The sequence below is a fragment of the Lagenorhynchus albirostris genome, chromosome 5 (assembly GCF_949774975.1).
Source record: "Lagenorhynchus albirostris chromosome 5, mLagAlb1.1, whole genome shotgun sequence".
Taxonomy (NCBI): Eukaryota; Metazoa; Chordata; class Mammalia; order Artiodactyla; family Delphinidae; genus Lagenorhynchus; species Lagenorhynchus albirostris.
In genome coordinates, this window is record NC_083099.1 from 40,011,570 (window position 1) to 40,036,139 (window position 24,570).

General features: G+C 47.8%; 1 protein-coding gene across 1 annotated transcript in view; it reads right to left on the minus strand.

The window, feature by feature from the left end:
* Nucleotides 1-12,416, minus strand: part of RARRES1 (retinoic acid receptor responder 1) — a 40,926-nt gene extending 28,510 nt beyond the window's left edge. The window contains exon 1 of the mRNA XM_060149900.1: nucleotides 12,096-12,416. Coding sequence (XP_060005883.1) covers nucleotides 12,096-12,374 — 279 coding nt within the window. The 5' untranslated portion in view covers nucleotides 12,375-12,416. The remainder of the gene's footprint in view (nucleotides 1-12,095) is intronic.
* Nucleotides 12,417-24,570: the final 12,154 nt, after the last annotated feature.

Genomic DNA, 24,570 nt, shown 5'->3' on the forward strand with positions numbered 1-24,570 from the left:
ATAACAAACTTCCCAAATATCAAATTCTAATTAAGATTCTTTTGACTTTCCAACTAACTTTGGGATGCTTCAAAGGACCCCTGAAACATCCCAAGGAGAGATATTAAACTAATTAGGTTTATTTGCCATGTTAAATTACATGGGAAACATTGTCAAATAAGTGTGATAAAACCTTCTTATTTTATGGGTAAATATCATTAATATAGATATTCCAAAACTTATATGGAATTCCTAAAAATATGATAAGTCCTGATATAATGTTATCAGTTATAATTCTAGTTGTTATCTTAAAATGTCATATGACACAGAAATAACCAAGTTTCTCGTCAGTTACACTGTAAACGGATCTTTAACCATGCCATTTTAAGTCTTTTGTCATTTATAGACAATCACTGTTTTACTCTGATGCTTTTATAAAATGACGATTCTCAAGAGGATTCGTAAAAAAGACTTTTGACAAATTTGTTTCTGATAACTTTTAGATCATACCACTGGACTCAGTAAGAAGTTACAAAACCCTAACGGAAAACCTGATGACTTCATCCAGATCAACTGGAATTAATTACATGGGACTGAATGAATTGATAAATATGGTTTATAATTTTATGACTTTTTTCTGAAATATACTGGCTTTTAATTTTTTCCTGAAAATCTTTCTCTTTACGCTAATTTTGATCTACAACAAACTGATAAAGTGGACCTTTGTAAACAAAGATGAAACATTTACCTTTCTCTCTCTACATGATCCTTCCAGAATTTGGCTTATCCAGCTGGCTCCCCTGTGGGTTTGATGGCTTATTGAGACCAGATTACAACTAGTTATACTAATCAGTGTTTTAATTTGTTCTCTTGTTGTTTTCAAGCTATTTATGGCTTGTGCCTTTCTCTGCCATACTTCATTAACATTACAGGTGTATTATTTACATCCTGTCTATTTTATGAGATTATTGTCTCTTGCATTACCCAACGTGTAACCAGGCCTCCAACAAAACTAATGACGGCTAAATGTCTTGAGGCAATCAATCACATATATAACTCTACGTAGAATAATTGTAATAGTGCAACTGTAGATATGGGAAGAAGCAACAAGAGAAAACATTTCCTGGATCATAACAGACTAGTAGAACAGGCAATCCAGAGAATTTTAGATTATCGACAGGGCCTAATCCAAAAAACTTAGCACATTGAGTGGCCTATCCACAGAATCCTCACCTGATCTTGGAATGAGCTTTCCTAGAGCCACGGGACAAAACTGGTCATGAAATGCCTCCCAAATGTTGGTCAAATTTATGACCAAGAAGAGGCACTGTGGACAACGAATGTCGCCTGCCATTTCAGTAAACAAAGGATGTTGCAGGCTTCCCGAAAGTGCGCCCTGAGGGGAATTCGGGATGGAGAAACACAGGATACTGGCCCTAAATATTTAAGATGCTTATCAAAGGAATGATTTACATAAGCCCAGACTCTTGCATCTTCCCATACATAGAAAAGCACTAAAATCACTAACTTGAGATGTTTTTGTGATCAGCAGTAATCTTCTGACATTGAACTACATGTTGTTTTGTCTTTGTGTGTTTTTTTTAAATTAATTATTTATTTTTGGCTGTGTTGGGTCTTCGTTTCTGTGCGAGGGCTTTCTCTAGTTGCGGCAAGCGGGGGCCCGCTCTTCATCGAGGTGCGTGGGCCTCTATCGCGGCCTCTCTTGTTGCGGAGCACACGCTCCAGACGCGCAGGCTCAGCAGTTGTGGCTCACGGGCCTAGTTGCTCTGCGGCATGTGGGATCTTCCCAGACCAGGGCTCGAACCCGTGTCCCCTGCATTAGCAGGCAGATTCTCAACCACTGTGCCACCAGGGAAGCCCGTTTTTGTTTTTTTTCCAGCAAAAACTCCTACTTATCCTGGCACCTCCCTTACCTCTTTGGAGTAGTTCCTCAGAGCTATCTGAGAGGCTGTATCCTGGGCTATAGTTCTAAGTTCATCGAATAAAACATAATTCTCAACTTATAGGTTGTGCATTTTTTTTTTCAGTCGACAATGGGAAAGGGGATAAAAGAGAATAAACAGCCATCAGAGAGGGGTCTCCACGAAGCAAAGGTAATGAGGGTGTTATTCCCTCAGCTTTGTACCTGGAACCAACAAGTACATGAATGGGCTTTTAACAAGATAGAAAGTCATTTAAAAAACGTTAAGTCCGAAGTAACTCGGTATGGATGTCCCCACCCCGTATCTTAAACTTGTGTTTTTGTCCCTCATGTTGTTGGTGTGATCAGATTTGCAGAGTGAGGTAAACTGCCCGCTAGAGTGGTTTTGAATCTAGAAGCTCCGTACCTGGGACGGAGCCAAAGCCAAACTCTCAAGGTCAGGTGTTCCTCCCTCTGTGCTGACAACACGTGTTGTGACGGCCAGATGGTGCAAAGCTAATCCATTCACTTAAAGACATTTTTTGAAAAGCTACACAGACATTTTTTAAAGAGCCTAGGCTGTCGCAGGGAAGGTGACAGGCAGGTCTGGCTTTCCTGACGTGAGGAGTGTTCCCACGGAGCGGATCATGGGGCTCTGCTTCTCCCATCCCCACGCTGCCAAAACTGCCCACATGCCATACGGATTAGGAAGTTCACATCCCTATCCAAGCACAGCCAGGGGCACAGCGTCTTGCTCTAATCTTTTCCGGAATAAAGCTTTTTATGTAAAGAAAAAGTTGGCAAACAAAGCAAATTACTATATGGCTGTATAACCTGAAGGAATGAATTAGTAGCTCTTTGCTACACATTTCCTTTTAATTACGTGTAAAAGAGGACTTAGGTACTGTGGCCTAGAACTAAATGCTTTACAGTCACGGACCACCAATGATGTGGTTTATGTTCTAACCTGTTTTTGTGTGTTTGCTTGATTTTGTAGGTTCCTTGGTTTTTGTCCCCAAAGGGCATGAGGAAGGGTAGCCCCAGGCAGCCGCCCTGCCTCAGGACAGGTTCTTCAGGAGAGTGACCAGCACTTTGTTTGGGGGCTTCCCTTGCAATCAGTTCGGAGGGAAACAGGCCACTTTTAAAGTCTTGTTTAAGAAAGTGTACCATAGAATGCCTTCATAGGACAAACTCATCTCACTAGATTTTGTGGGGGGGGGGTCAAAAAAAAATGTTCCTCAAATCCCTATCTAATCAATGTCAAGCATTTATTCAGCACTTGTGTGTAAAGCATTCTGCTAGCCACTGGGTAGAATCATGATAAAAACTATAATATATATGTTATATATATATATTGAGCTCTCACTACATGCTTCATGTGGTTTAACCCAGTGCCCAGGAACTACTTAACACAGCACAAGAGTCCTTTGAGGTAAATACTGACCTTATCCCCATTTTAAAGATGAAGAAACTGAGGCACTTGCCCAAAGTTAAGGAATTGTCCAAAGTCACAGAGCCAGTAAGTAGCGAAGCCTGGCTCCAGAGCCCTGCTCTCCCCTTATACAGGACAGAGGTCATACAAACAGACCCAGTCAATCCCTTTAAGAGAGGGCGGAAAGAAAGCTGCCTGGTGTGTGTGTGGGAAGTGTGAGTGTGTGTGCGGGCGTGAAGTGTGAGAGAGGGAGGGGGGGAGAGAGAGGCATTGAGAGAGTTGGACTGTGCTTAAAACCACAGTTCCTGTAGACAAGACCACGCAGACCTTCTGGAAGAGAGAGAGCCAGGCAGGGAGTGGAGTGTGTATCCATTTCCTAGGGTGGCCGTAACAAAGTACCATACACTGGGTACCTTAACACAACAGAAATCGATTCTTTCACAGTTCTGAAGGCCAAAAGTCCAAAATTAAGGTGTTGTCGTGGCCGGCCTCCCTCTGAGGCTCCGGATAGAAGCCCTCCTCTCCTCTTCTGAGCTTCTGGCGGCAGCCGTCAATCCTTGCCTTCGAGCTGGATCACCCCAGTCTCTGCCTCTGTCTTTAAATGGCATTCTCTCTGTATCTTCACATGACCTTCTTATAAGGACATCAGTCACTGGACTTAGGGCCCACGCTAACCCAGTATAGCCTTATCTTAACTTGATTACATTTGCAAAGGCTCTATGTCCAAGTAAGGTCATAATCACAGGTCCAGGGGGTTAGGACTTCAATGTATCTTTTCTGAGGCCACAACAAACCACAACAGTATGGAAGTGACGATGATCTGAGACTCTGGAAGGAGTCCCTGGATGCACTCTTTCAGGCAGGGTTTAAGTGGGAGCTTGAGCCAGTGCAGCGCAGGAGGGGGAAATCTCCAGGACGACTAGGCTGGAGACAACTGGGGAGAGAGAGGGCGAGGACACTCAGGAAGACAGGTGAGCAGCCAGGCTGGGGAGATTAGCAACTTAATAGCGGGGATACTTGGAGTGGAGGTTACCATGGTGGATGGGGCCAGATTAGAGAAGGTCCCTTAAGGGACTTTCTTGCAGAGCCATGGGTCGCAAACTTGAGCTGGAACAGAATCTCCTGGAGGGCTTTGCTAAGTAAGACACAGTGTGATGGCCCCACCCCAAGTTTTGATTCAGTAAACCTGGAGTGGGGCCTGAGACCCTGCATTTTCACAAGTTCTAGGGGATGCTAATGCTGCTACTGCTAGGGACCACACTTTAAGAACTTCTCTCTAGATACTGAGTGGAACCACTGAAGTCCAGAGGGAGGGACAGGAAGTAACAAGTAGCTCCAGTGACTGTCACTAGAAGACAGATAAGCAGGAGATTAAGGACATGACAATTAATCCTCTCCAAAGGTTTGAGGGTATCATGAAACTAAACGAAACGGAGGAATGTCATCTCAAAGTTTGGTCCACCTGGAGTCTTTGGCAAATCAGGTCATGATGATTTAGGAAGTTCGTGGGACAGATCGACCCTCTGCTTCAGGGGGTGCAGCTGGTAAAACTCCGTGGCAACACAGCATGTGCTGTTTTTCAAGCAGGAACATGTGGAGAAGGCAGTCTGGATTTAAATCATTTTTGAAGAAAATTCACTCCTTCCTTCCTGCTACATGGATAACGACTTGGCCGTGTAATGCCATTTATATCCAGGAAGTTAAAAATTACGTGTTCTAATAGCAACTCTACTAAGCCATGTCTCATTTTCAGTACAAAGCTATTTTCTGTAAAACACAAAGCTTTTGTTTTCATGTCAGTAGATCAGAGATGTCTCCTCCAACACGTGTCCAACTACCTCTATATTAGATACTATACAACATTTGCTTGCTTGTTTAAAGTTAAGTCATTGAAATACTGGGTGTGAGTACTGGACATAAAACTGAGGAACTTGATAAGGGATGGAGAATAGGTATTTATTATTCTAAGAGCACATTTTAAAAACCTAACACCCCCTTTAAACTCACTCAAAAAACACAACAAAAACCTAGGGCAAATGTAAGAGCAGGGATGGTACCCAGAGAAACCTTGCTGTCGGATGCCGCAGGGGTCACGAAAACACCGAGACTCTGGGAGTCTCCAAAGATAAGATTCTGCCCAAAGCTCATCTACAGAAAGAAAACCCTTGGGAATTCTCTGGCAGTCCAGTGGTTAGGACTCTGCGCTTCCACTGCAAGGGATGTGGGTTTGACCCCTGGTTGGGGAACTAAGATCCCATATGCCCCGCAGCGAAAAAAAAAAAAAGGAAACAGAAAACCCTGTGCTTTGGGGGAAGCCTGTCTTTTGTTTTTTCTCTCTGCCACTGGTTCCTAGGCATGGTTCCTTCATGTAACCTTAGAGCCGGTGGTGACAGCCTTAAACTTCATGTTTCCACATTGAGGGGGTGGGCAGTGGGGACAGACCAGTTGTCAAGAGCTCGAATGGTGATGCTAATCTCCCCTCGGGCACACAGTGGGCCTCACTGGCCTAACAGACTGGGCTTCTAAATGTCCCCTCCAGCCTTCACATTTGGTAAGAAAACATAAATGTCATGCCATTCCGGGAAAAGCAAACTTCTTCATTTTATAAGGTTAGTTTTATGAGTCAGGCTTAGTTGGAGATAAGTAAACAACTCATCTGTGGACCAAAATTGCTATGCTGCTCTTATGTTCTGGACAGAGAGAACATCGGCGTATTACATTAGACCCTGGAATTATCTCATTGCATTTTCCTTCTCTCGGGCAATGCCTTATGGGCAATGCCAGATAAGGCATTGCAGTTTACGGAACAAAAGTCAATGACCTCCAGATCAGGCCCCATCCTGTGGGGTCCAAGGATACCTTTGCACGGGACACTTCATCAGGCTAAGGAGCAGTGGAGAGACAGAATACTGTGTGTTCATCTGTGTGGCCAACTCTGAGTACGAGTTCTTGACCCTTCTTCCAAAGGAGCCAGGGTAGAAGTGGCCAGAGGCAGTGTTCCCCTCCGCTTCCCCTCTAGCTCAAGGTGGGGCTCAGAAAATTAGAAAAGGCTGGTTGTAAGAGATTTGAGGTATTCGATCTCCCTCCTCCTGTAGGAGGGCTGGGAATGGGTCGGGGCCTGGCCCAGCCTCCTGTTCCTGATGCCCAGTGGTCCCAGCACCCTTCCAGCTACCTTTGTTTTCATCTAATATTTCATATTTGTCTCTAGGAGGTCCCTATGCTAGGACAGTGGCGATAAAGAGAAGGGAGGCCTTCCACCCTGTGGAAGCAGACACACATGCAGGGCAAGAGAACAAAGCAGCCTACAGTCAGGTACCAACACGGGGTGTGGAGGGTGGGCGTGTTTGGGGGTAAGGAGGTTACCAAGGCTGCAGAGATCAGGCAGTGCTGCCACCTCTTGGGTAGAGGCACATGTTCGGCAGTGTGGTAAATACTTGCATGAGCTCGCAGCCACCCGGAAGCTGGGTGTGGGAGGCTGAGTAATGGCCCCCAGAGATGTCCACATCCTGATCTCTGGAATCTGTGAACATGTTTACAAGGCAAAGGGGATCTGGCCAATATGATCGGGTTAAGGATCTTGAGTTGGACAGGGTATCCTGGATTATCCAGGTGGGCCCAGTGTACTTACATGGGTCCTTATAAGGGAGAGTAATGTTATACTCAGGAGGTGCTACCTGCTGGCTGTGAAGATGGAGGCGTGCGGGCGGCCTTTAGAAGCTGGAAAAGGCAAGGAAATGGATTCTCCCCTAGAATCTTCTGAAAGAATGCAGCCCTTTCAACACCTTAATCGTAGTCCAGTGAGACCTATTTCAGACTCCTGACCTCCAGAATTGTAAGAGAATAAATTTGTGGGAGTTGTTTTGTTTTTTTCCTACAAAGTCTGTGGTCATTTGTTACAGCAGTGAAACTAATACAGATACAAAACTACCTGGGATCCTTTACATAGTGTTCTGTGTTGGCACCTCCTCGTGGGGCCGTTGTGGGTTCACGTACCTCTCGTACACAGCTACGGTACAAGACTCTTTCATAACTCGACTTTACTGGCTAGAGGCGTCTCGGGCCATCCTAAGCAGTAACCCAGAGTGGGGAACTGCTACGGCTACTGTGGGACCAGCTCTGGGCAAACCTCTTCAACTGAGGGGCCGTCACAAAGGCAAATAAATACCACGGCTGCAAAAGTGTGACTAAATCTCTAGGATGATTCATGCTGATGAATTGAGATCAAGGGTCAGGTTGGATCTGGGAGACTGTGTGTGTGTGTATATGTGTGTGGATTTAACATTCCTTGTCTCATTAAGATTAGTCATTCTAGGGCTATTGACATTCCGTCTGCAGCAGAACCACTGAGGCCGTTCAAGGAAGAGCGTGCAGCCAGGCCACACTCTTGATGGCTAAATTCACAACCCACCAACGGTGGCCTAATTTATTTGGGATCACTACTAACTTCCACGATCACACGCACCCTTGGCCATGACTCCCCGTGTGGCAAGACAAGTGGAAATGCTGTGGGTTGGTAAAAAAAAAAAAAAAAGTTTGCTGTTCAAAAACAACTTCTTACAAGCTGGTTAAAAGCGTTAGCTCATCCACGTGCAGCTGGCTTGAGCGACTGAGGGACGTGGCCAGGAAGGCCAAGGCCTAAGTATACCCTCAGGGCCAGTGGCCTTTCCCACCTAATGCTGGACCCAGACTCTGCAATCAGAGCCTGCAGATCAGGTGGGCGCCGCGGTGGGAGGTGAGCGGAGCCATTGGGGGCACCTGTGCCATTTCATCAGTGGCAGTGCCCGGAAGGGAGGGCGGGCGTGGGCCTCGGTTCTGTGCTTTCAGGATTGTTATGTTTCATCCTCACGGCAGAGGGCGCTGAGGAGCGCCACCTGCATCCTGCCGACAGCCACCCCCTACTGTTCTTTCATGAGGGCTGTAAAAGCACTTAGGAGCCTTGCTAGCGTGAAAGCAGAGATTCTTTCACTTAAGGGTTTTATTACTTATCTTTCCCCTCCGTATTCATTGCGGCCTTCTTCAGTCTCCAGTTTTCATTTCTATGGTCGGCTTGATGTATCGCTTTCCTATTCTTGTGAACCATCACCTCTAAATTATTGACATTAATGGAGAGAAGCCTTCAAGGAGAGCAGTAATTAGATGAATTGTGTTGCATTAAAGTGCTTCATAGATTGAAAAGGGATAAAAGAAGAAGCTTTTTCTTAGTAGACTAGGCGCTCACCCAGCTGCCTTGTGGCTCATCAGACCGGCTCTGTTCCGTTGTGTCGCGCGCGGGGTGGGGGTGGGCAGCAGCCCAGCCCACCAGCGCTGGGGCGGCCCGATTCTCACCAGAGGTCAGCTGTTTTGCTCCCAAACTTACCTATGCCAGGTGTACTCATTACCTAACTGCATAATTAAATGTTCTGGTGAAGAGGGGGCACAAAAAAAAGATGTCACGTCCACAAAATCCAAGTTAAATGCAGTAGAAAGAATTGATGAAATCAAGTCTCTAAAACTCTTGCTGGTAAATTGCGTATGGGTGAGTCATAGTTAGGCAAGAAAAGTCAAAAAAAAAAGTGAAAGGAGAGGATCGTGAACTGTGTTGTTTGCAAGTGCTCCCTCCACTGTAAGTAAACAAAAATGGAAATCACAGATGCCCAATATGGGTGTGTCTTCTTGCTAGAAAGACTGCAAGGAGTGCCAATTAATGGCCTTCGCCCTACACAAAAAGACAGATGATAGTTTTATATTTACTGATTTTAATTTAAATTGAAGCAGTTAAGGTTTGGGCGTAACTCCCTCCTGCCCCACCTTTGGTCAATTGTTTCAATTATTGATATGTTTCCAACTACTGGTCCTGGCCTGGTCCTTGTGAGCAATCCCTAAGCAAGGGATGATTTCAAATGGGTTGCCTTTCTCCTGAAGTTTGTGCACATAAAGATCTCGCCAGTCTCTCCAAATGCCAGGGAAGGGCTGGCCTCTCACCAGCTGCTTGGGGCAGGGGCAGTTGTCGTAGGAATTACAATTGGCCAGAGGATAGTTGTCTCAGTGTAAGAGACAGCCCCACATCGTCGGGAGCAGGGCTGATCTAGGATACCCTGAGTAGCATAGGAGCTCTCAACACCACCCCTCCATGCTCTGGGTCCTAAGGCATCAGAAAAATACGAGCCTCCTGGTCGTGGAAAGGTAGTGTATGGTCAGGAAAGAGATGTCATCAGACAAGGGCAATGAGGGAACACAAGTCATGGTCTGTGATCTCTCCTTACAATTAGTAAACTAAACAAAACAGAATGCTCGCAAGCTCGCTAGCTAGCTCTGATTTCTTCTCAATACTTCCTTGCATTTACTACCACAGCTATTACTGCATTTTACCACTAGAGGGCAACAGTGTTCCTAAAATGAGGGTTTGTTGCAGAACCGAAACATCACTTAGAATCAAGGAATTTCAGAGCTGTTAAGAGGTCTTAAGAATCATTTGGTTCACTGGCTTTCAAAATTTTTTCAGCTGAAACACATAGCAAGAACTGCATGCTTCATAATGACCCAGTTCATACATATGTTTGCAACATTTTGAGGCACTACTTACCCTGTCTTCTGCAATGCACTCTAAACAGTTTGTATTCCAAACTATTTCATTTAAAACAAAACAAACAAAAAAAAACTGCAACCAATAAATAAATTTCATAACCCAATAGTGTGCCATTAGTTTGAAAAACGCTGACTTGGTCCCAGCCTCTCATCTGTAATACAAAGGGATGCACTGACCCCGAGGATGGAGAAGGATGCTATCAGCTACACTTCTCTCGCCCACCCAGCCACCTGCTAACCCCGGGTCAGTCCTAGAGGAATGACAGATATTGTCCAGCAACTCAGTGCTCACTCTAATAATGCACTGATTGGATAAAGAGTTTTGAGGGTCTATCATTTTCCACCTCTTGTCAATGCTACGACTGCTCTTGTAATTGAAGCAGAAACTCCTTGCATTGAAGGCTCCTTGCAGGTGGTGCCCGTTCTCCTCATTCAAGCAGTTTCAATCAATCAAGCAATTTCACTGAATTCCAGGGAGAAACTGAAACCACTTTAGTCTCTAGAGTCTTGGTCCTGAAAATCACTAAGTTCTCTTCCTTGGCTCCTTGATGTTAAAACATTTATAATCACTTTGGGAAGAAATGTAAAGGTAAACCAGATGATCGAGGAAGGTACCTTTTCTTAGGGTCAATGTCCTGGATTCTTCTACTTCTTAACTCCTCATCCCTCTTCTGCATACCTGTCTCTAATTTACTGATTATCCCTCCCAGCTTTTTTAGGCCAAAAAAGGAGATCCCTTTGAAATTCAGGATTATATTATTACAGGCGAAAACAGTAACTGAGCTCTCTGTGGATAAGACAGGAAGTTTTTCTTAACTCACTTGGATTTAGTTCATTTTATGAAAAGTGCCAAGTATTTTATTTTTTCAATAAGGGGTTAACTAAATGCATGAAAATGCAAATTATTTTATTATTTAATTATTTTTATGGTCTTAGAAGGAAGAAAAAAAAAATTCCTAGGACCTGAAAAATTCCTGGTGCACTTTAGAAATCGGAGCTTGGTGTTCTGTAGGGAATCCTTGCCACTGATAACCAGGGAGGAAATATTCAGGGGGGCCCCTCTTTGGGCTCTGGGAGGTGGCGACTCACTCACTTTGATAAAAGTTCTCAAGCTCTGTTCCCTCACTTCTCTGTTGGGCTGGTAAACTGAACTTTTTCCTCCCTGACACAGCAAAGATCTGTTAGGACAGGTGACAAGCACAGGTTGCCTTTTTTTAGGAAAAATTTTATTTCACCATTCAATAAATCTAGACAAGTTGGGTGTAGGGTTAAGTCTTTGAAGAACCAAGGCCGAACTTCCAAATGGCTTTCTCACACCCTTAACACCACGTCTAGAACAGTCTTAAAGAAAAATCCTACAGCCACTCTTTAAAATTCTATTTACACTATTTACTAAACTCTAGATTCCTTAAGGCTGAGTCTACAGGCTTCGTGGAATATTGGAGGATTACTGGAAAAAGCATCGTCACTTTTGGGACAGGCTAAGTGTAGTTCTGTAACTTTCGTAATCTTCTACTTGATGAAGAAAGCAACGTAGCTCCACAGGCACAAAATGGTACCTACAGCCAGTGCCTTGAAATCAGCAACCGAACGAGCTGCCACGTTCTTATTCACTCCGTTCACAAAGAAAACAGCCCTGGTTCACTCACTCCCATTAGATTAAAGCAGACGCCAGGATTACGAAGGTTCTTGCCCAGGCCAACGCGTAAATTGCAATATTATCCTGAAGCCCTTGCAGGATGGCCTGCAATTAACCAGGGAACGTCAGCGGTTCGGCCTGGAAACTGGCTCAGATTTTGGAAATTCCGCCCTGAACTAATGCTCCGTGACCACCCCATAGCAACCAACTCTGGGTAGTCGCAGAAAAGATCAAGCCTTGCCTTTTGGGCCTGCTCCTCAGTTTCCCCATGCACCTCTTTCCCAGGTATGGGAGCTGCCCTGTAAAAAATCTTTATGGCCTCGTAAATGCCAGAAAGAACGAGCCAGCTTTCTACTGACTCCGCGCACTGACTAGCCTTTCCACGCCTAAACAATTCCCAGCGCCGAGGCGCGAGCCGGGATCCCAGCAGGGGCCTGGCGCATCACAGTCTCCCTCGCGGATCCGCCGCCGGGCGCACAGGCGCGCGTACCCAGGCGTCACCACCCACGCGGCTCGCGGCCTGTCCCCGCGCGCGCCCACTGTGTCGCTCTGGTACTCACCCACGCGCGGCCCTCCTGCACCTCAGCCAGCACTCGAAGGGCGCTGGGCGAGCTCGCGCGGAAGTTGAAGAAGTGGAGCGCCGCGCGCGCCGCCTGCGACAGGAGCCCGCGCGGGGGCTCCGCGTCCTGACGCCACCCGGAGTCCTCGGGCTCCCCGGACCCCGCGGGCGCCGCCGCCGCCCCCTGGAGGGCGAGCAGCAGGAGCAGCGCGAGCAGCGGGGCGGCGGGGTACGGGTCCCCCGGCCGTGGCGCGGGAAGCGGTTGCCGGCGGAGCTGCATGGGCGCGAGCTGGCGCGACGCTCGACGGGTCGGGCTTCGAGCGGGCTGCGCCGGCGCTCGAGTCAATAAGGCCGCGCGGGCCCCTCCCCTCCGCCCCCGGGGCGGCGGCTGGAAGGAGTCCGGGTCCCGCTCGGCCGCACCCTCTCGGCGCTTCCCGCAGCCCCTGGGCCCCTCCGCCCCGCCCCACTACGCTTGGGCTCCCAATGCCCCGTCTCCTTACGCGGCGGACGCGGCGGCGCCTTCGCGGCGCGGGGCCCGGGTATCTGGCTGGGGCCGCGCGGGCAGGGGGACGAGGGGAGCAGTGGACGCTCCTCCCCCAAGGGAGAGCGGCCGGGTTGGCGCCACCCCGCGCCCCCAGCCCAGCTTGGGGACCTCGTTTCTCTCCGCGGAGGCTGCTGTGATGTCGAAGCCCTTAGGGTTTTAGAGCAAACCTGCTTCAGTTCTCCAAGGCTTGGAGCTCATTTCCCAGAAGATGAAATTGGAAACAGGTGGAGAAGGGGGCGGGACGCAGCCGGCGTTGTTGGGGGTCCTTATAGCACAATGACCTTGGAAGTGGGACAGGTTGCCAGAGAACTGGGGCTGGAGAGGAGGCTGCCGTGGCCAGCAGGGCAGAGCCAGATAAGGCCCCAGAGGCCCCAGTGGACTTAGAAACATTGATAACCCTGGTGCGGCACAGATGGGCGTGGAAGCCAGATTCCAGGGAAGTGAGGCATGGATTGGGCTGTAGGGCAGTGGAAGCAGTGAGGGTTGACGACTCTTTTTAGACGCTTGGCAGTGAAGGGATGAGATGGCCATTGTTTTTAGGCCACAGAGAGAAAGCCCAGGAGAACCAGGAAGTAGATGCACTCCCCTCATCCTTTTTCCTACCTCTCTTTATTTTGTTCAGGGGTCCACCTCTCCCCAACACCCGCTGACCCCAGCCCCACTGTGGAGCTAAAGGAAGTCCCTTCTCCTTGCCAGTGACTGGTTGAGGCCCCACATGTGCGATTCTGGATGAGATATGCCGGGGGAAGCCTGGGGAGGGGGTGATGCGATGGGGTCACCATCTCTGAAAACATCCTCCCTCCCCCACTTCTCCCTCTGGATGTTGTCCATCTCTTGTCTGTCTTTTCTTCTACAGAAATTTATGGAACACATACTCTGCTAGGCCCTGGGAGAAGTGAAGAGAGGGCAATCAGATAAGCATCTCCGTACTCCTGGAGCACACCTTTTGGGCAAGGGGAGCCCAGACAATCAGAGAGGCAAAGGAATGATGGATGCAGTTACATGCTGGAGAAAAATTAAGCCTGAAAGGGGATGGGGAGTTGGTTGTAATTTTAAATAGTGTGGTCAAGGCAGGCCTCACTGGGAAGGTGATACTTAGGACCTGAAGGAGATGAGGGAGCCAGATGGACATGTATGGGAAGAGCACTGTAGGTGGAGGGAACAGCGAGTGCAGAGGTCCTGAGGCAGGAGTCCACCGGCATGTTTGAAGAAGAGCAAGCAAATGCAGCTGGAGGGAGAGGGCAAGGAGGAAAGTATCACGATGCGAAGTCTGAGGGATAATGGAGAGGGGGCAGAGCATGCAGGACTTGGTAGACCCTTGTTGTGTCTGGGTGTGCCGCGTGGAAGTATGCCCCTATCTTTTTTTTTTTTTTTGCGGTATGCAGGCCTCTCACTGTTGTGGCCTCTCCCGTTGCAGAGCACAGGCTCTGGACGCGCAGGCTCAGCGGCCATGGCTCACGGGCCCAGCCGCTCTGCGGCATGTGGGACCTTCCTGGACCGGGGCACGAACCCGCGTCCCCTGCACCGGCAGGCAGACTCCGTATGCCCCCATCTTGCTAACAGCCTGGGGATGAAGCCCATCTGAAGAATGGCTGAGCAGAGAGAGGGGAGGAGACTGGGTTCCTGATGACATTGTTGAGCACCCAGATCAGCTGACCCTGGAGCTTATTTATTATGTTCCTTGAAGCTGGAGGTTCTGTTTCTTGCCTTCAGAGGCAGTCTAACGCAGATAATTATCTTCCCAGAACTCAGTCATCTTCCCCTCCAAGGGGTAATAGTAGTAGGTTTCTTGAGAATTATCACCTCTAGGCCTTATAAAGACTAAGTATTCCTTACTCTACTTCAGTGCTTCAGCCCCAGTGGGTGTTGGGCTGCTTTCAGCTGCAAACAACAGGAAAACTGATTAACGTTGTGGACTCTGCAGTGGTGTGGAGTGGGAGGTCTCGGGGATGGCTTGAAGGGTTCAGGCTCTCTCCATCCTTCTACACAGCTCTCCTCAGCTGTTTGGCTTTTTGTCCATAGACTAACCAATAGTTCCATAATTTTAGAATGGCTGTCACAGCTCCAGACACCACATCGTCACATGCTGCAACCAAAGGCAGGTAGCACAGAGTAGGTTGCCGGGGTAACAAGAGAGCTCTACATCATGCACCTGTTTTGGTTTTTGTTTTGTTTTTTCATCAGAGAAGAAAATTTTTTTTTCTGGAACCTCTTCCCCCCACCCAACCTTCCCATACATCTCGTTGGCCAGAACTGGGTCACACTAGCAAACCCTAGCTGCAAGGGAGGCTGGAAAAGCAAGCATCTGCCTTTTTTTTTTTTTTTTTTTTGCGGTATGCAGGCCTCTCACTGTTGTGGCCTCTCCCGCTGCGGAGCACAAGCTCCGGACGCGCAGGCTCAGCGGCCATGGCTCATGGGCCCAGCCACTCCACGGCATGTGGGATCTTCCCAGACCAGGGCACGAACCCGTGTCCCCTGCATCGGCAGGCGGACCCTCAACCACTGCGCCACCAGGGAAGCTCGCATCTGCCTTTTTTCAGCCTCTATCACAGTGGTCTGGTCCATAAGTTAGGATTTAGGCTTGGCCACATAGGACGAAGAAAACAAATGACATTGGCTTAAACAGGAGAGAAACTTGTCTCACGTACAAGAAGTTGTAGGCAATCTGTGGTTAGTTTTGGCAGGTCCATGACATTGTTAGGGGCCCAGGGTTTTTCCAGATCTTTGCTCCCACATCTGAGGGTGTGGCCCCCATCCTCAGAGTACAGGACAAGCTCTAGCCATCAGCAGGAGTGCCCTTTCACAGGCTTCTGAGGAGTCCTATCGGGCACTTCTGCTTATATCTCATTGTTAAGAACTTAGTCATAGCCTTAGTTGAAAAGGAGGCTGGTAAATGTAGCCTTTTTTTTGGAGAAGTTGCATGCCAGAATAAAAAAAAGAAATCAGGCTTTTGTTACTAAGGAAGAAGACTTTGTTTTACATCATTGCCTTTAGAGCCTGCTGCTGGGACACCCAAGGATTATGTGAGAGTGGTTTATGAAGGAAACACTCCCAGGAGAAACCAGTAAGGACCTAGAAAAAGGGTAGCAAGCAAGGATCTCAGACAAAGTTACAAGAAGGGTAACTTCACCTGGTCAGCAGAGGAGCTCCGGAATATGAATTCCTCCCCCCGCAGGGGATCTGGGCTTCCATATCTATGCCTGTGGGTTATTGGCTAGGGGCCACCCTGGTTAACATAATCCAGGCACTCAGGCTCTCTATCTGGGTACAAAGGGGCAGTCGTACAGGACAGCCCTCCTGAGAAGTGTCGCGGGTACCTCAGATTGGAAGCAAAAGCATACTTAGTGGTAGGGGCAGAATCAGGGAAAGGGATCCTGGGGATCTGGGCAGAGCCCCAACGGGGTCCCTGCAGGGAGAGTGGATAGAAGCAGGCAAGTGGGAATCTGTCACCGAGGCCGGGAGGGGAGGGTGGGAATGGCTGATGGCAGCATCAGTCCTTATGAGGTGGTGAGTCACAGAAAGTCTTACACAGGAAGAAAGACAGACACGGAAAGGGCCAGGGGAACAAGTGTGGCTGGCTGAGTGCAGAGCACGCTTCTGAGGCCAGCTGTTTTTAATAGTGGTAATGACTACACGTGGGGCAGATTGATGTTGATCAGAAACACACATTTTAAAAGTTTTTAATGAACAGCATTCATTTTATTAGCAGATTTTCTGGAACACAGGAGAACACTTCCTTCGTTGAGAACTGTGTTTGTCCTTTGTCCATTTATCTGTGGGGTTGTTGGAGTTCTAATTGATTTGTAGAAGTTCTTTAAATACTAAGGAAATCAGGCCTAGGTCATAGGTATCACTAATATTTTTTTTTCTCAGTTCCTACACAGTGTGTGTGTGTGTGTGTGTGTATTCCTCCTTGTCAGATAGCGTGTGCATGGGCGATTCTGTTAACTGCACACCATGTTCTCCAAAGGGCCTGTCCTCTTGGGTCACATGTACCACCTCCCACCCCCGTGTTTCCTTCTTGGCATTGCAGGAGGCAGGGAGGAAAGTCTTAGTCAGCAGGGTCTGGCCCCCCCCACCAAGAGTGTCCCATAGGTCATGTTTCCTAGTTCCTTAGCCATTGCTCAAGTGATTGTGAGCATTTTTATATGGAGAATTTAGTTTAAGAAATATAAAAAATTATAGTGACTTTTAATCACATGAAAATATTCAGAACAGAGAGTGAGAGGAAATTGATACAACATTTTCTTGGGCTATTTGCAATATCTATCAAAATTAGCAATGCATGTACCTTTTCACTCAGCAATTCTACCTCTATAGTTTATAGAAAGGATACATTCACACATGTACACAGATGTATGAGAATGTTCCTCTCTGTATGTGGATTGTAAATTCCTCAAATATCTTATTTTCTGCTCTCCATCCCTAGGACAGTGCCTGGCACATCTTGGGCATCAGTACAAACTTTAGGAAAGAATGAAGAGTAAGAGGCTGGAAAAAAATCTAAGTCCCACGGCTGAATAATTACGGTACTTCCATCTAGCGGGATACTGTACAACTATTAAGGAGTGAGATCCAGGCGTGTAGATATTGAACTGTCTCTAAGGTATAATGTTAACAGACAGCAAGGTGTAGAGTAGGGCAAATTGTGCACTACTGTTTAAAAAGAAACAAATGACATACACATATGAGTACATAAATGTGGAAATGTGCAAAGATGTCTGAAAAGGTTCATAAGAAATTAGCAATTATAAAATGGGAGACAGGGGTGTGAGAAACTTTACTATATACCCTTTCGCAGTATTTTTTTTTCTAATGTGCATTACCCATTCTAAATAACTACATAAATGAAATGCTGTGTATGAATGCACTTCGTATCAGTTTCTTCGTCACCACTTCTACAGGGACGTTACAATTCTATCACTCAGCATAGTCTGAGCAAGCCTGACCTCACCTTATACATACAGTTCAGGCTTGTCTTCCTGCCTCTGCACCTCACCCTTCCAACACCCTTCTTTTGCCTCAGGCCCAGTCATTTTAATAGGGTCCAAGTCTTGAGCCCAAGAGACCTGAGCTCTGATTGAACAGATTGCAGGCACTGGCAGCTCTTCAGTGTGTGAAGTAGAGGCATTTAGCAGCCCTGAGCATCTGCACCTGCCCCTTCCTATGCCTTTGAGTAATAACAGGCCAGAGAGCTGAATGGGAGGGTTTCGAGAGGCATTGACTGTTGGCTTCCCTCCTCCAGGAAGGAGGGGCTGGGATGCATCTTCCCTGGAGGTGGCTCAACACAGGCTTGCTGAAGTACCCTCACCAGCGGCCTGACGGGACTCGGTCATGATGTGCAGAGAAAGAAAGGCATGGTGACACGACTGTCATGGCTATTCCCAGCTCTGCTGGCTTTTAGAGAGTGTGGATGAGGACTCAGGGGCCAGTTCCCTGAACTGCAGCCCCATGTTCCTTATCCAAGCCCTGAGAATACACCTGAGAACAGGTGGAGTCGAGTGGGCATTCGGCTCATCTGAGGTTACAGAAGTTGGAAGAGCTGAAAAGTTTATCTCTGCACAGATCCAGCCCAGAGCACTGTCCAGATTCTCCACCCTGGGACCCCTTTGGACAACTGGGGGGGGGGGTCTTGTAAATTAATTAATTTTTTTTTTTTTTTTTGCGGTACGCGGGCCTCCCACCGCTGTGGCCTCTCCCGCCGCGGAGCACAGTCTCCGGACGCGCAGGCTCAGCGGCCACGGCTCACGGGCCCAGCCGCTCCGCGGCATGTGGGATCCTCCCGGACCGGGGCACGAACCCGCGTCCCCTGCATCGGCAGGCGGACTCCCAACCACTGCGCCACCAGGGAAGCCCTTGTAAATTAATTTTTGATGAAAGTTTCAGTTTAAGGTTTTTTACCAGCAGTCTCTTGTGGACATATTTGTAAATACTATCATGTTTCTGTGAAAATGCGTTATCAAATAAAATGGGAGGAAAACACCTTTTCTAGCAAAGGAAAGCAAAAGAGCAAAAAAAAAAAAAAAGCTGGGGCCTCCCAGCAGTGTCCCCTCTTCCTCTGGGTGATGCAGCTCTGATTTTCATCACTGCCTGCCCCTCTCCAATGCTGCTGAATACACCTCACTCCAGGGGCCCTGACTGGGCTCCTCCTCCACCCTTACACCCCTGGTCGTTGTAGGGGGCTCAGGCATAGGCTCGGGACCTATTTGGGCAAGTGTTGGGCTGCACCCAACAGGCCAGCAAGTCTTGGAGTTGCCCAGCCATGAGACGGAAGAAAGAGCCCAGATACAGCTACAGAGACATCAACAGTTTTTCAGATAGGGGAAACTTACAAGTCTGAAGCAAAAGGTCCTGGAGTGACACCCCACTGCGTACAGTAGGCAAGACACCGGCTGCAATCTTCACTGCTCTGGGGAGAAGGAGGCTACCGTTTATAGGGGGAATTAACACCAAGTTGACTCATCAGTTACCAGGGAGACCAGTGTCTGGGACAGGAGGCAAGCATGTAGGCAGTTCCTGATTAAGCCCTATAATTAAGAGGACTGGTTGGTGATGTGTGTGAAGCAGGGACTGGTCAAGCAGGGGATGTACAGAGAGCACGAGAACAGCCATCTTGAATGGCCTGACCGTACAGTGAGTGAGTCACGAGGAGCTGTTGGTGGGGTCTTGGAGAGAAGCTCCCTCGCCCTTCTGAGACAGCATGTTCCTCCCTCCCTTGCTGGGACTTTGAGAGGAAGTCCCCAGCAATTGCTGATGCCATCTTGCCGTCCTCGGGGGAGCGGGCCTCAGGATGAAGGCCGAGGTGAGGCACAGAAGGAAGCCAGGTCCTTGGGGATATTACTGACCTGCTGGCTCCCGGCCTCCCTGAAGCCTGCCCTATCCAGACCTTTCCATCATAGGAGCCAATATGCCAACTTTATTGTTTAAGCCAACTGAAGCATGCTTTTCCTGCCCCAGTTGAGAAATTCCTAACGGATTGCTGAGGCAGGTACTACTGCAGGAACCAAAGAGCTATAAGGCTGCCCTTGGGGGTCTGCTTGTGCCAGGGACAGGGAACACCTCCGCTGCCTCTAACCTGAGGAGACCATATTGGCAGCTTCCACCAGCGTCAGGCTGAACCAGGTGGTGAAGGGACACCCTTCCCCCAACGACTCCCAGCCTGGCTGTGGACCTTCTCCAGCCACAGGGGCCAAGCCAGGCCGTGAGCCCAGATGCGAAGTGACCTGCCCAGGCTGGAGAGCTGTCAGCTGCACTCGCTCAGGCTCTACTCTAAGAAGAGCAGACTCAGGAGGAGTGCGACGGAGAAAAGACCCTGCTAGAGGAGAAGGAATCCCTAAGATAGAGACTGGAACCCGGGCCATGGCTCAGAGGAGGGTCCAGGGCAGCACCACCGGGGTGGATGGGATCTCTCGCAAAGGCCCGAGTACCCTTATTGACAACGTTTTCTCCCGCCGTGGAGGCTTGGAGAGCAAAGTCTATGTCAGTAACTAGAAAAAAATGAAGACGTCCCCTATTTGTACGCGAGTGAGTTTATGTGCCATTACACGTGATGTAATGCCACAACTTCTCCTTTCTGGATACTGATGTTGGCACAGAACATCTCTAAGAAGGACAGTCAGAAGCTGCTAACAGTGGAAGGGAGCTGGGGGCAGGAGGGGCTCACTCAAACTGTAACTCTTCGGTTCCTGTTTTCCTTTGCAGATGGCACAGCGGCTCAGAGCTCAGACTTGGAGCCAGGCTGCCTGGTTTGAAGCGCAGCTGCACCAGTGTGAGCTGAGGCCAGTTGCTTCACCTCCACCCTGTGCCTTGGGGGTACATCCTCCCTCACAGAGTCGTTGGTGAGGCTCACGTGCCCTAATATCTACACATAAGTAAAGCACTTCACAGTAATGGCTATGACTGAGATTATTGTTATTAACTTTAAAAATTTAGGTGTAATCTTTTTTTTTAAATTCATTTGTTTGGCTGTGCCGGGTCTTAGTTGCCGTATGCGGGATTTTCAGTTGCGGCATGTGGACTCTTGGTTGCTGCATGCGGACCTAGTTCCCTGACCAGGGATCGAACCTGGGCCCCCTGAATTGGGAGCGCAGAGTCTTAACCACTGGACTGCCAGGGAAGTCCCTGGGTGTTATCCTGAAAGGAATGCAATCAGCTGTGGACTTCTTTTCACAAATGATGAGAAGAGATAGTAGGGACTAAAAACTGCTGGGTCATTATATAAACTCTTAGCTATTACTTTTAGCCTTCTTAATCTCATCTTTTATTGGAGCTATTGGCAAGTCAGAAAATGTGACTCTCTATTGTTTTTTTATTCTTCACCGACCTAGGTGAAGGTCGGTGGAATTGGGAGAATGTGGATAATCAATCCTTGACTATTGAAAGCTGCTTAACCGTAGCTCAGGTGTGACGGAGATGATCCTTATCTCCAAGCCGCGGAACTAGAAACGCTTGTGGAGAAAAGCATTGTGCAGCTCACCTGGTTCTTTGGGTTTGCATCTAGCATGCTCGAAGTGACCTCTTGTCTTCTGTTTTGGTTCACCCTGCAAACCTGCACATTTTCCATGCTGTATCCATGGCCCACAACGTCTCTCCTGAAACCCCTGGAGGGAGACACCTTACTGGTGATGGAAAGAACGGAAGCCCTGCTCACTCCATCTGCTGTCCTAGACATTTGGCTTCTTTATCTCTCCTTTGAGGGTGCTTGGAACTCATGGGGGAATTCCCCGTGTCCTCAACGCAGGGTCCATAAGCTCCCTGAGGCTCACACTGGCTGCAGCAAGTCCCCAAAGATGGCCTTTTGCTTTGGGAAGAAGACCAGTGGAGCTTTCAGTGTCATGCCCACACCCCACCAGATCCTCAAGGGCAAGGCAGAGGCTTCAGTGCCAAGGGCACTAGATGTAGGTCTAGGTTGCGGTGGGACAGCTGACAATTGTTTTCTGAATCTGTGAGGGCCAAGGAGAGAGCATTTCTAGCTGAATCTAGTAAGACTCACACAACTGGAGACAAGGTTCTTTCTAAAAGAGATGTGAGGGACTTCCCTAGCAGTCCAGTGGTTAAGACCTCACTTCCAATGCAGGGGGTGTGGGTTTGATTCCTGGTCAGGGAGTTAAGATCCCACATGCCTCACAGCCAAAAAACCAAAACAGAAGCAGGGGACTTCTCTGGTGGCGCAGTGGTTAAGGATCCGCCTGCCAATGGAGGGGACATGGGTTCGAGACCTGGTCCGGGAAGATCCCACATGCCGCGGAGCAACTAAGCCCGCATGCCACAACTACTGCGCCCGCGCACCTAGAGCCCGTGCTCCGCAACAAAGAGAAGCCACCCCAATGAGAAGCCCGCGCAGCTCAACGAAGAGTAGCCCCCGCTCGCCGCAACTAGAGAAAGCCCACGCACAGCAACAAAGACCCAACGCAGCCAAAAAAAAAATAAAAATAAACAAACAAACCAAAAAACAGAAGCAGTATTGTAACAAATTCAATAAAGACTTTAAACATTGTCCACATCAAAAAAAATTAAAAAAAAAAGAGATGTGATAGGAAACAAAGTGGTTGCATTTATTCCTGTTAACCGAGGAAAGATTTTGTAAGGCCAACTGGCCCGAGGCAAGGGAACACAATCAGATTCACAGGTTGCATCAGACCGAAATTCTCCGGACCACCCAGTTCCAGAAACTGCCCTGGAGACATTCCGGACCACCCAGTTCCAGGAACTGACCTGGGGACTTTGAACCCAGCCCAGCCTTCCCGCCTTTCGAGGGGCGGGACTAACGGTCCCCCAGGATACCCGAAGAGACCACCAAATAAGGAATACCCTGTGCCCTCCCAGATTCACCACACCCCTTTCCCTTCTTCCCCTATAAAGTCTTGCCCAACCCTCGCCCGGGTGCGACTTCTCTGGCCCCTTTCTCTCGGACCAGTGAACCTCGCCCGGGAGCGCTCCCTAATAAAGCTCACTTGAAGCTTTCCTCTGTTTCGCGGTGCCGTTTGTTAAGATCTGACCTTACAGATTTCACATGACACAGTTTAGGTAGAGACTGACATGGATGTGTTTGGAAGCCTTGAAATCCAAGTGAATACGGTGACCAGCACAATCCAATAGAACTTTCTGATGAAAATGTTCTACATCCACACAGTCCAACATGGTAGCCACTAGCTACAAGTGACTACTTAATGCTTGAGATCTGGTTAGTGCAAAGAACTGAATCTTAAATCATATTTAATCTTAATTGATTTAAACATACACAGCCACTTGTGGCGGGTGATGATCACATTAGACACGCAGTTATAGACAACTGACTTTCACTACAATAATGATTTGGGGAAAGAAAGAAAGTAGTATTTTGGGGAGCTGCGTTTCAGCTGGATACTTTCCGTAACGGAATTATCTCATTTAATCCCCACAATTTAGAGGGGTCAACTGGGGGCCAGAGAGAGGTAAGTGACTTGCCGAAGGTTGCATCCCTAGAGGGGTCAGGGAAGGGGTTCACACTTAGGTCTGGCCCATTCTTTCTCCAAGCACCATTTTGTATGTGCCACAACCAGAGAGACTCAGGATGGACTGGAGAGGTTTAGGTTACAGCAACAAAGCTAATTAAGGCCGGAAAATATGACTTTGTGGTTAGGGAAGTTGGGATTATCTTATTTCAAGATAAGAATACTGAAGGAAGCACTCAATCTTTAGTACTAAATTGAAAGATTTAATGTTTGGAAGAGAGTGGCAGGCTGCCTCTGGCACCACTAGTGAAAGCGGCACTTAATTCTGGTTAACATGGGGGCCATGGGAGAATGTAATAAAGTCTTAGTTGTATTGTGGGGGGCACTCTCTCCACATCTCAATGAGCCTGAGTGGACTTAGGTCCCCGTGGGCCAACTCTGGTGCAGGAGGAACTCGACAGCCTTAGGACACTGTGAGTAGCATTTAGGCTAACCAGAAACTGGTGGCTTCTAAAAGCAGAAGCCTGTACTCAGATGACACGTAGATCTCAACACTGGTGTTAGCAAAAGCACACAGTGTGGACAGCCTCTCTGCTGGGCCACTCTTGATGCGGAGTTATTGCCAAGCTTGAGCAGATGAATAGAACTGTTATGCAATTCTCTGCTCCACTTACCTGTGGGCATGAAACAATTCTTTAAAAATCCACCATGTTTCACATTTGAAACAAAGTAATTTAGATTGTGTAGCTTTGAGGAAAAAAAAAAAAACTCCTTCTCTTGCAAAGATTTGACAAGCCCATTTTGACACACAATTGCCAACAGATAGTTTTATAAAATGTAATGAAATGAACACAGTCAGTACTGCATGTATAGGATTTTGCAATTTTCCAAAGTAAGCCCTCATTTTTGGCATGTCACCCTAGTGAAGAACACAACGTCACTGTAGACCAATTATACATATTATGGTTAACTTGGCATGGCCTTTTGTTTTTCCATCACTCCCTTAAGACAGGATGTTTGCCATTCTGAGAATGAATTAACATTCTATTCGGCGATCTGTAAACTGTGATGTGAAATAAATTATAAATTGGGACCGTTTTAATTTCCCAAGCAAAAAATATTTAAACTTGAAATTATAAAGTTTACTCCTTCCTATTTGAGAATATGCATTACAGAGTGAAATAAAGGAATTTAAAGTGTTTTTTTCCTGGCAATAATCGTAGAATTTTAGTCTTCTAAGAAAAATCTCCAGTAGTTGTTAATATTTGTATACCATAAACTTCCTGGAGCAACTGACTTATGAAACTGTTAATGACACTACTGTTCACCAATCAAACTTGCATAGAGTATGTTATCAGGGAAACCAAAACCAACTTCACACACCACAGAGGAAGGCATCTGCCCACGTATGGCAGCCTAGATAACACAACAATATGTCAGAAAACCCACATTCCATTCTGCTTTTCTTTCCCTCCTTACCATTCTTTCCACAGGTACAT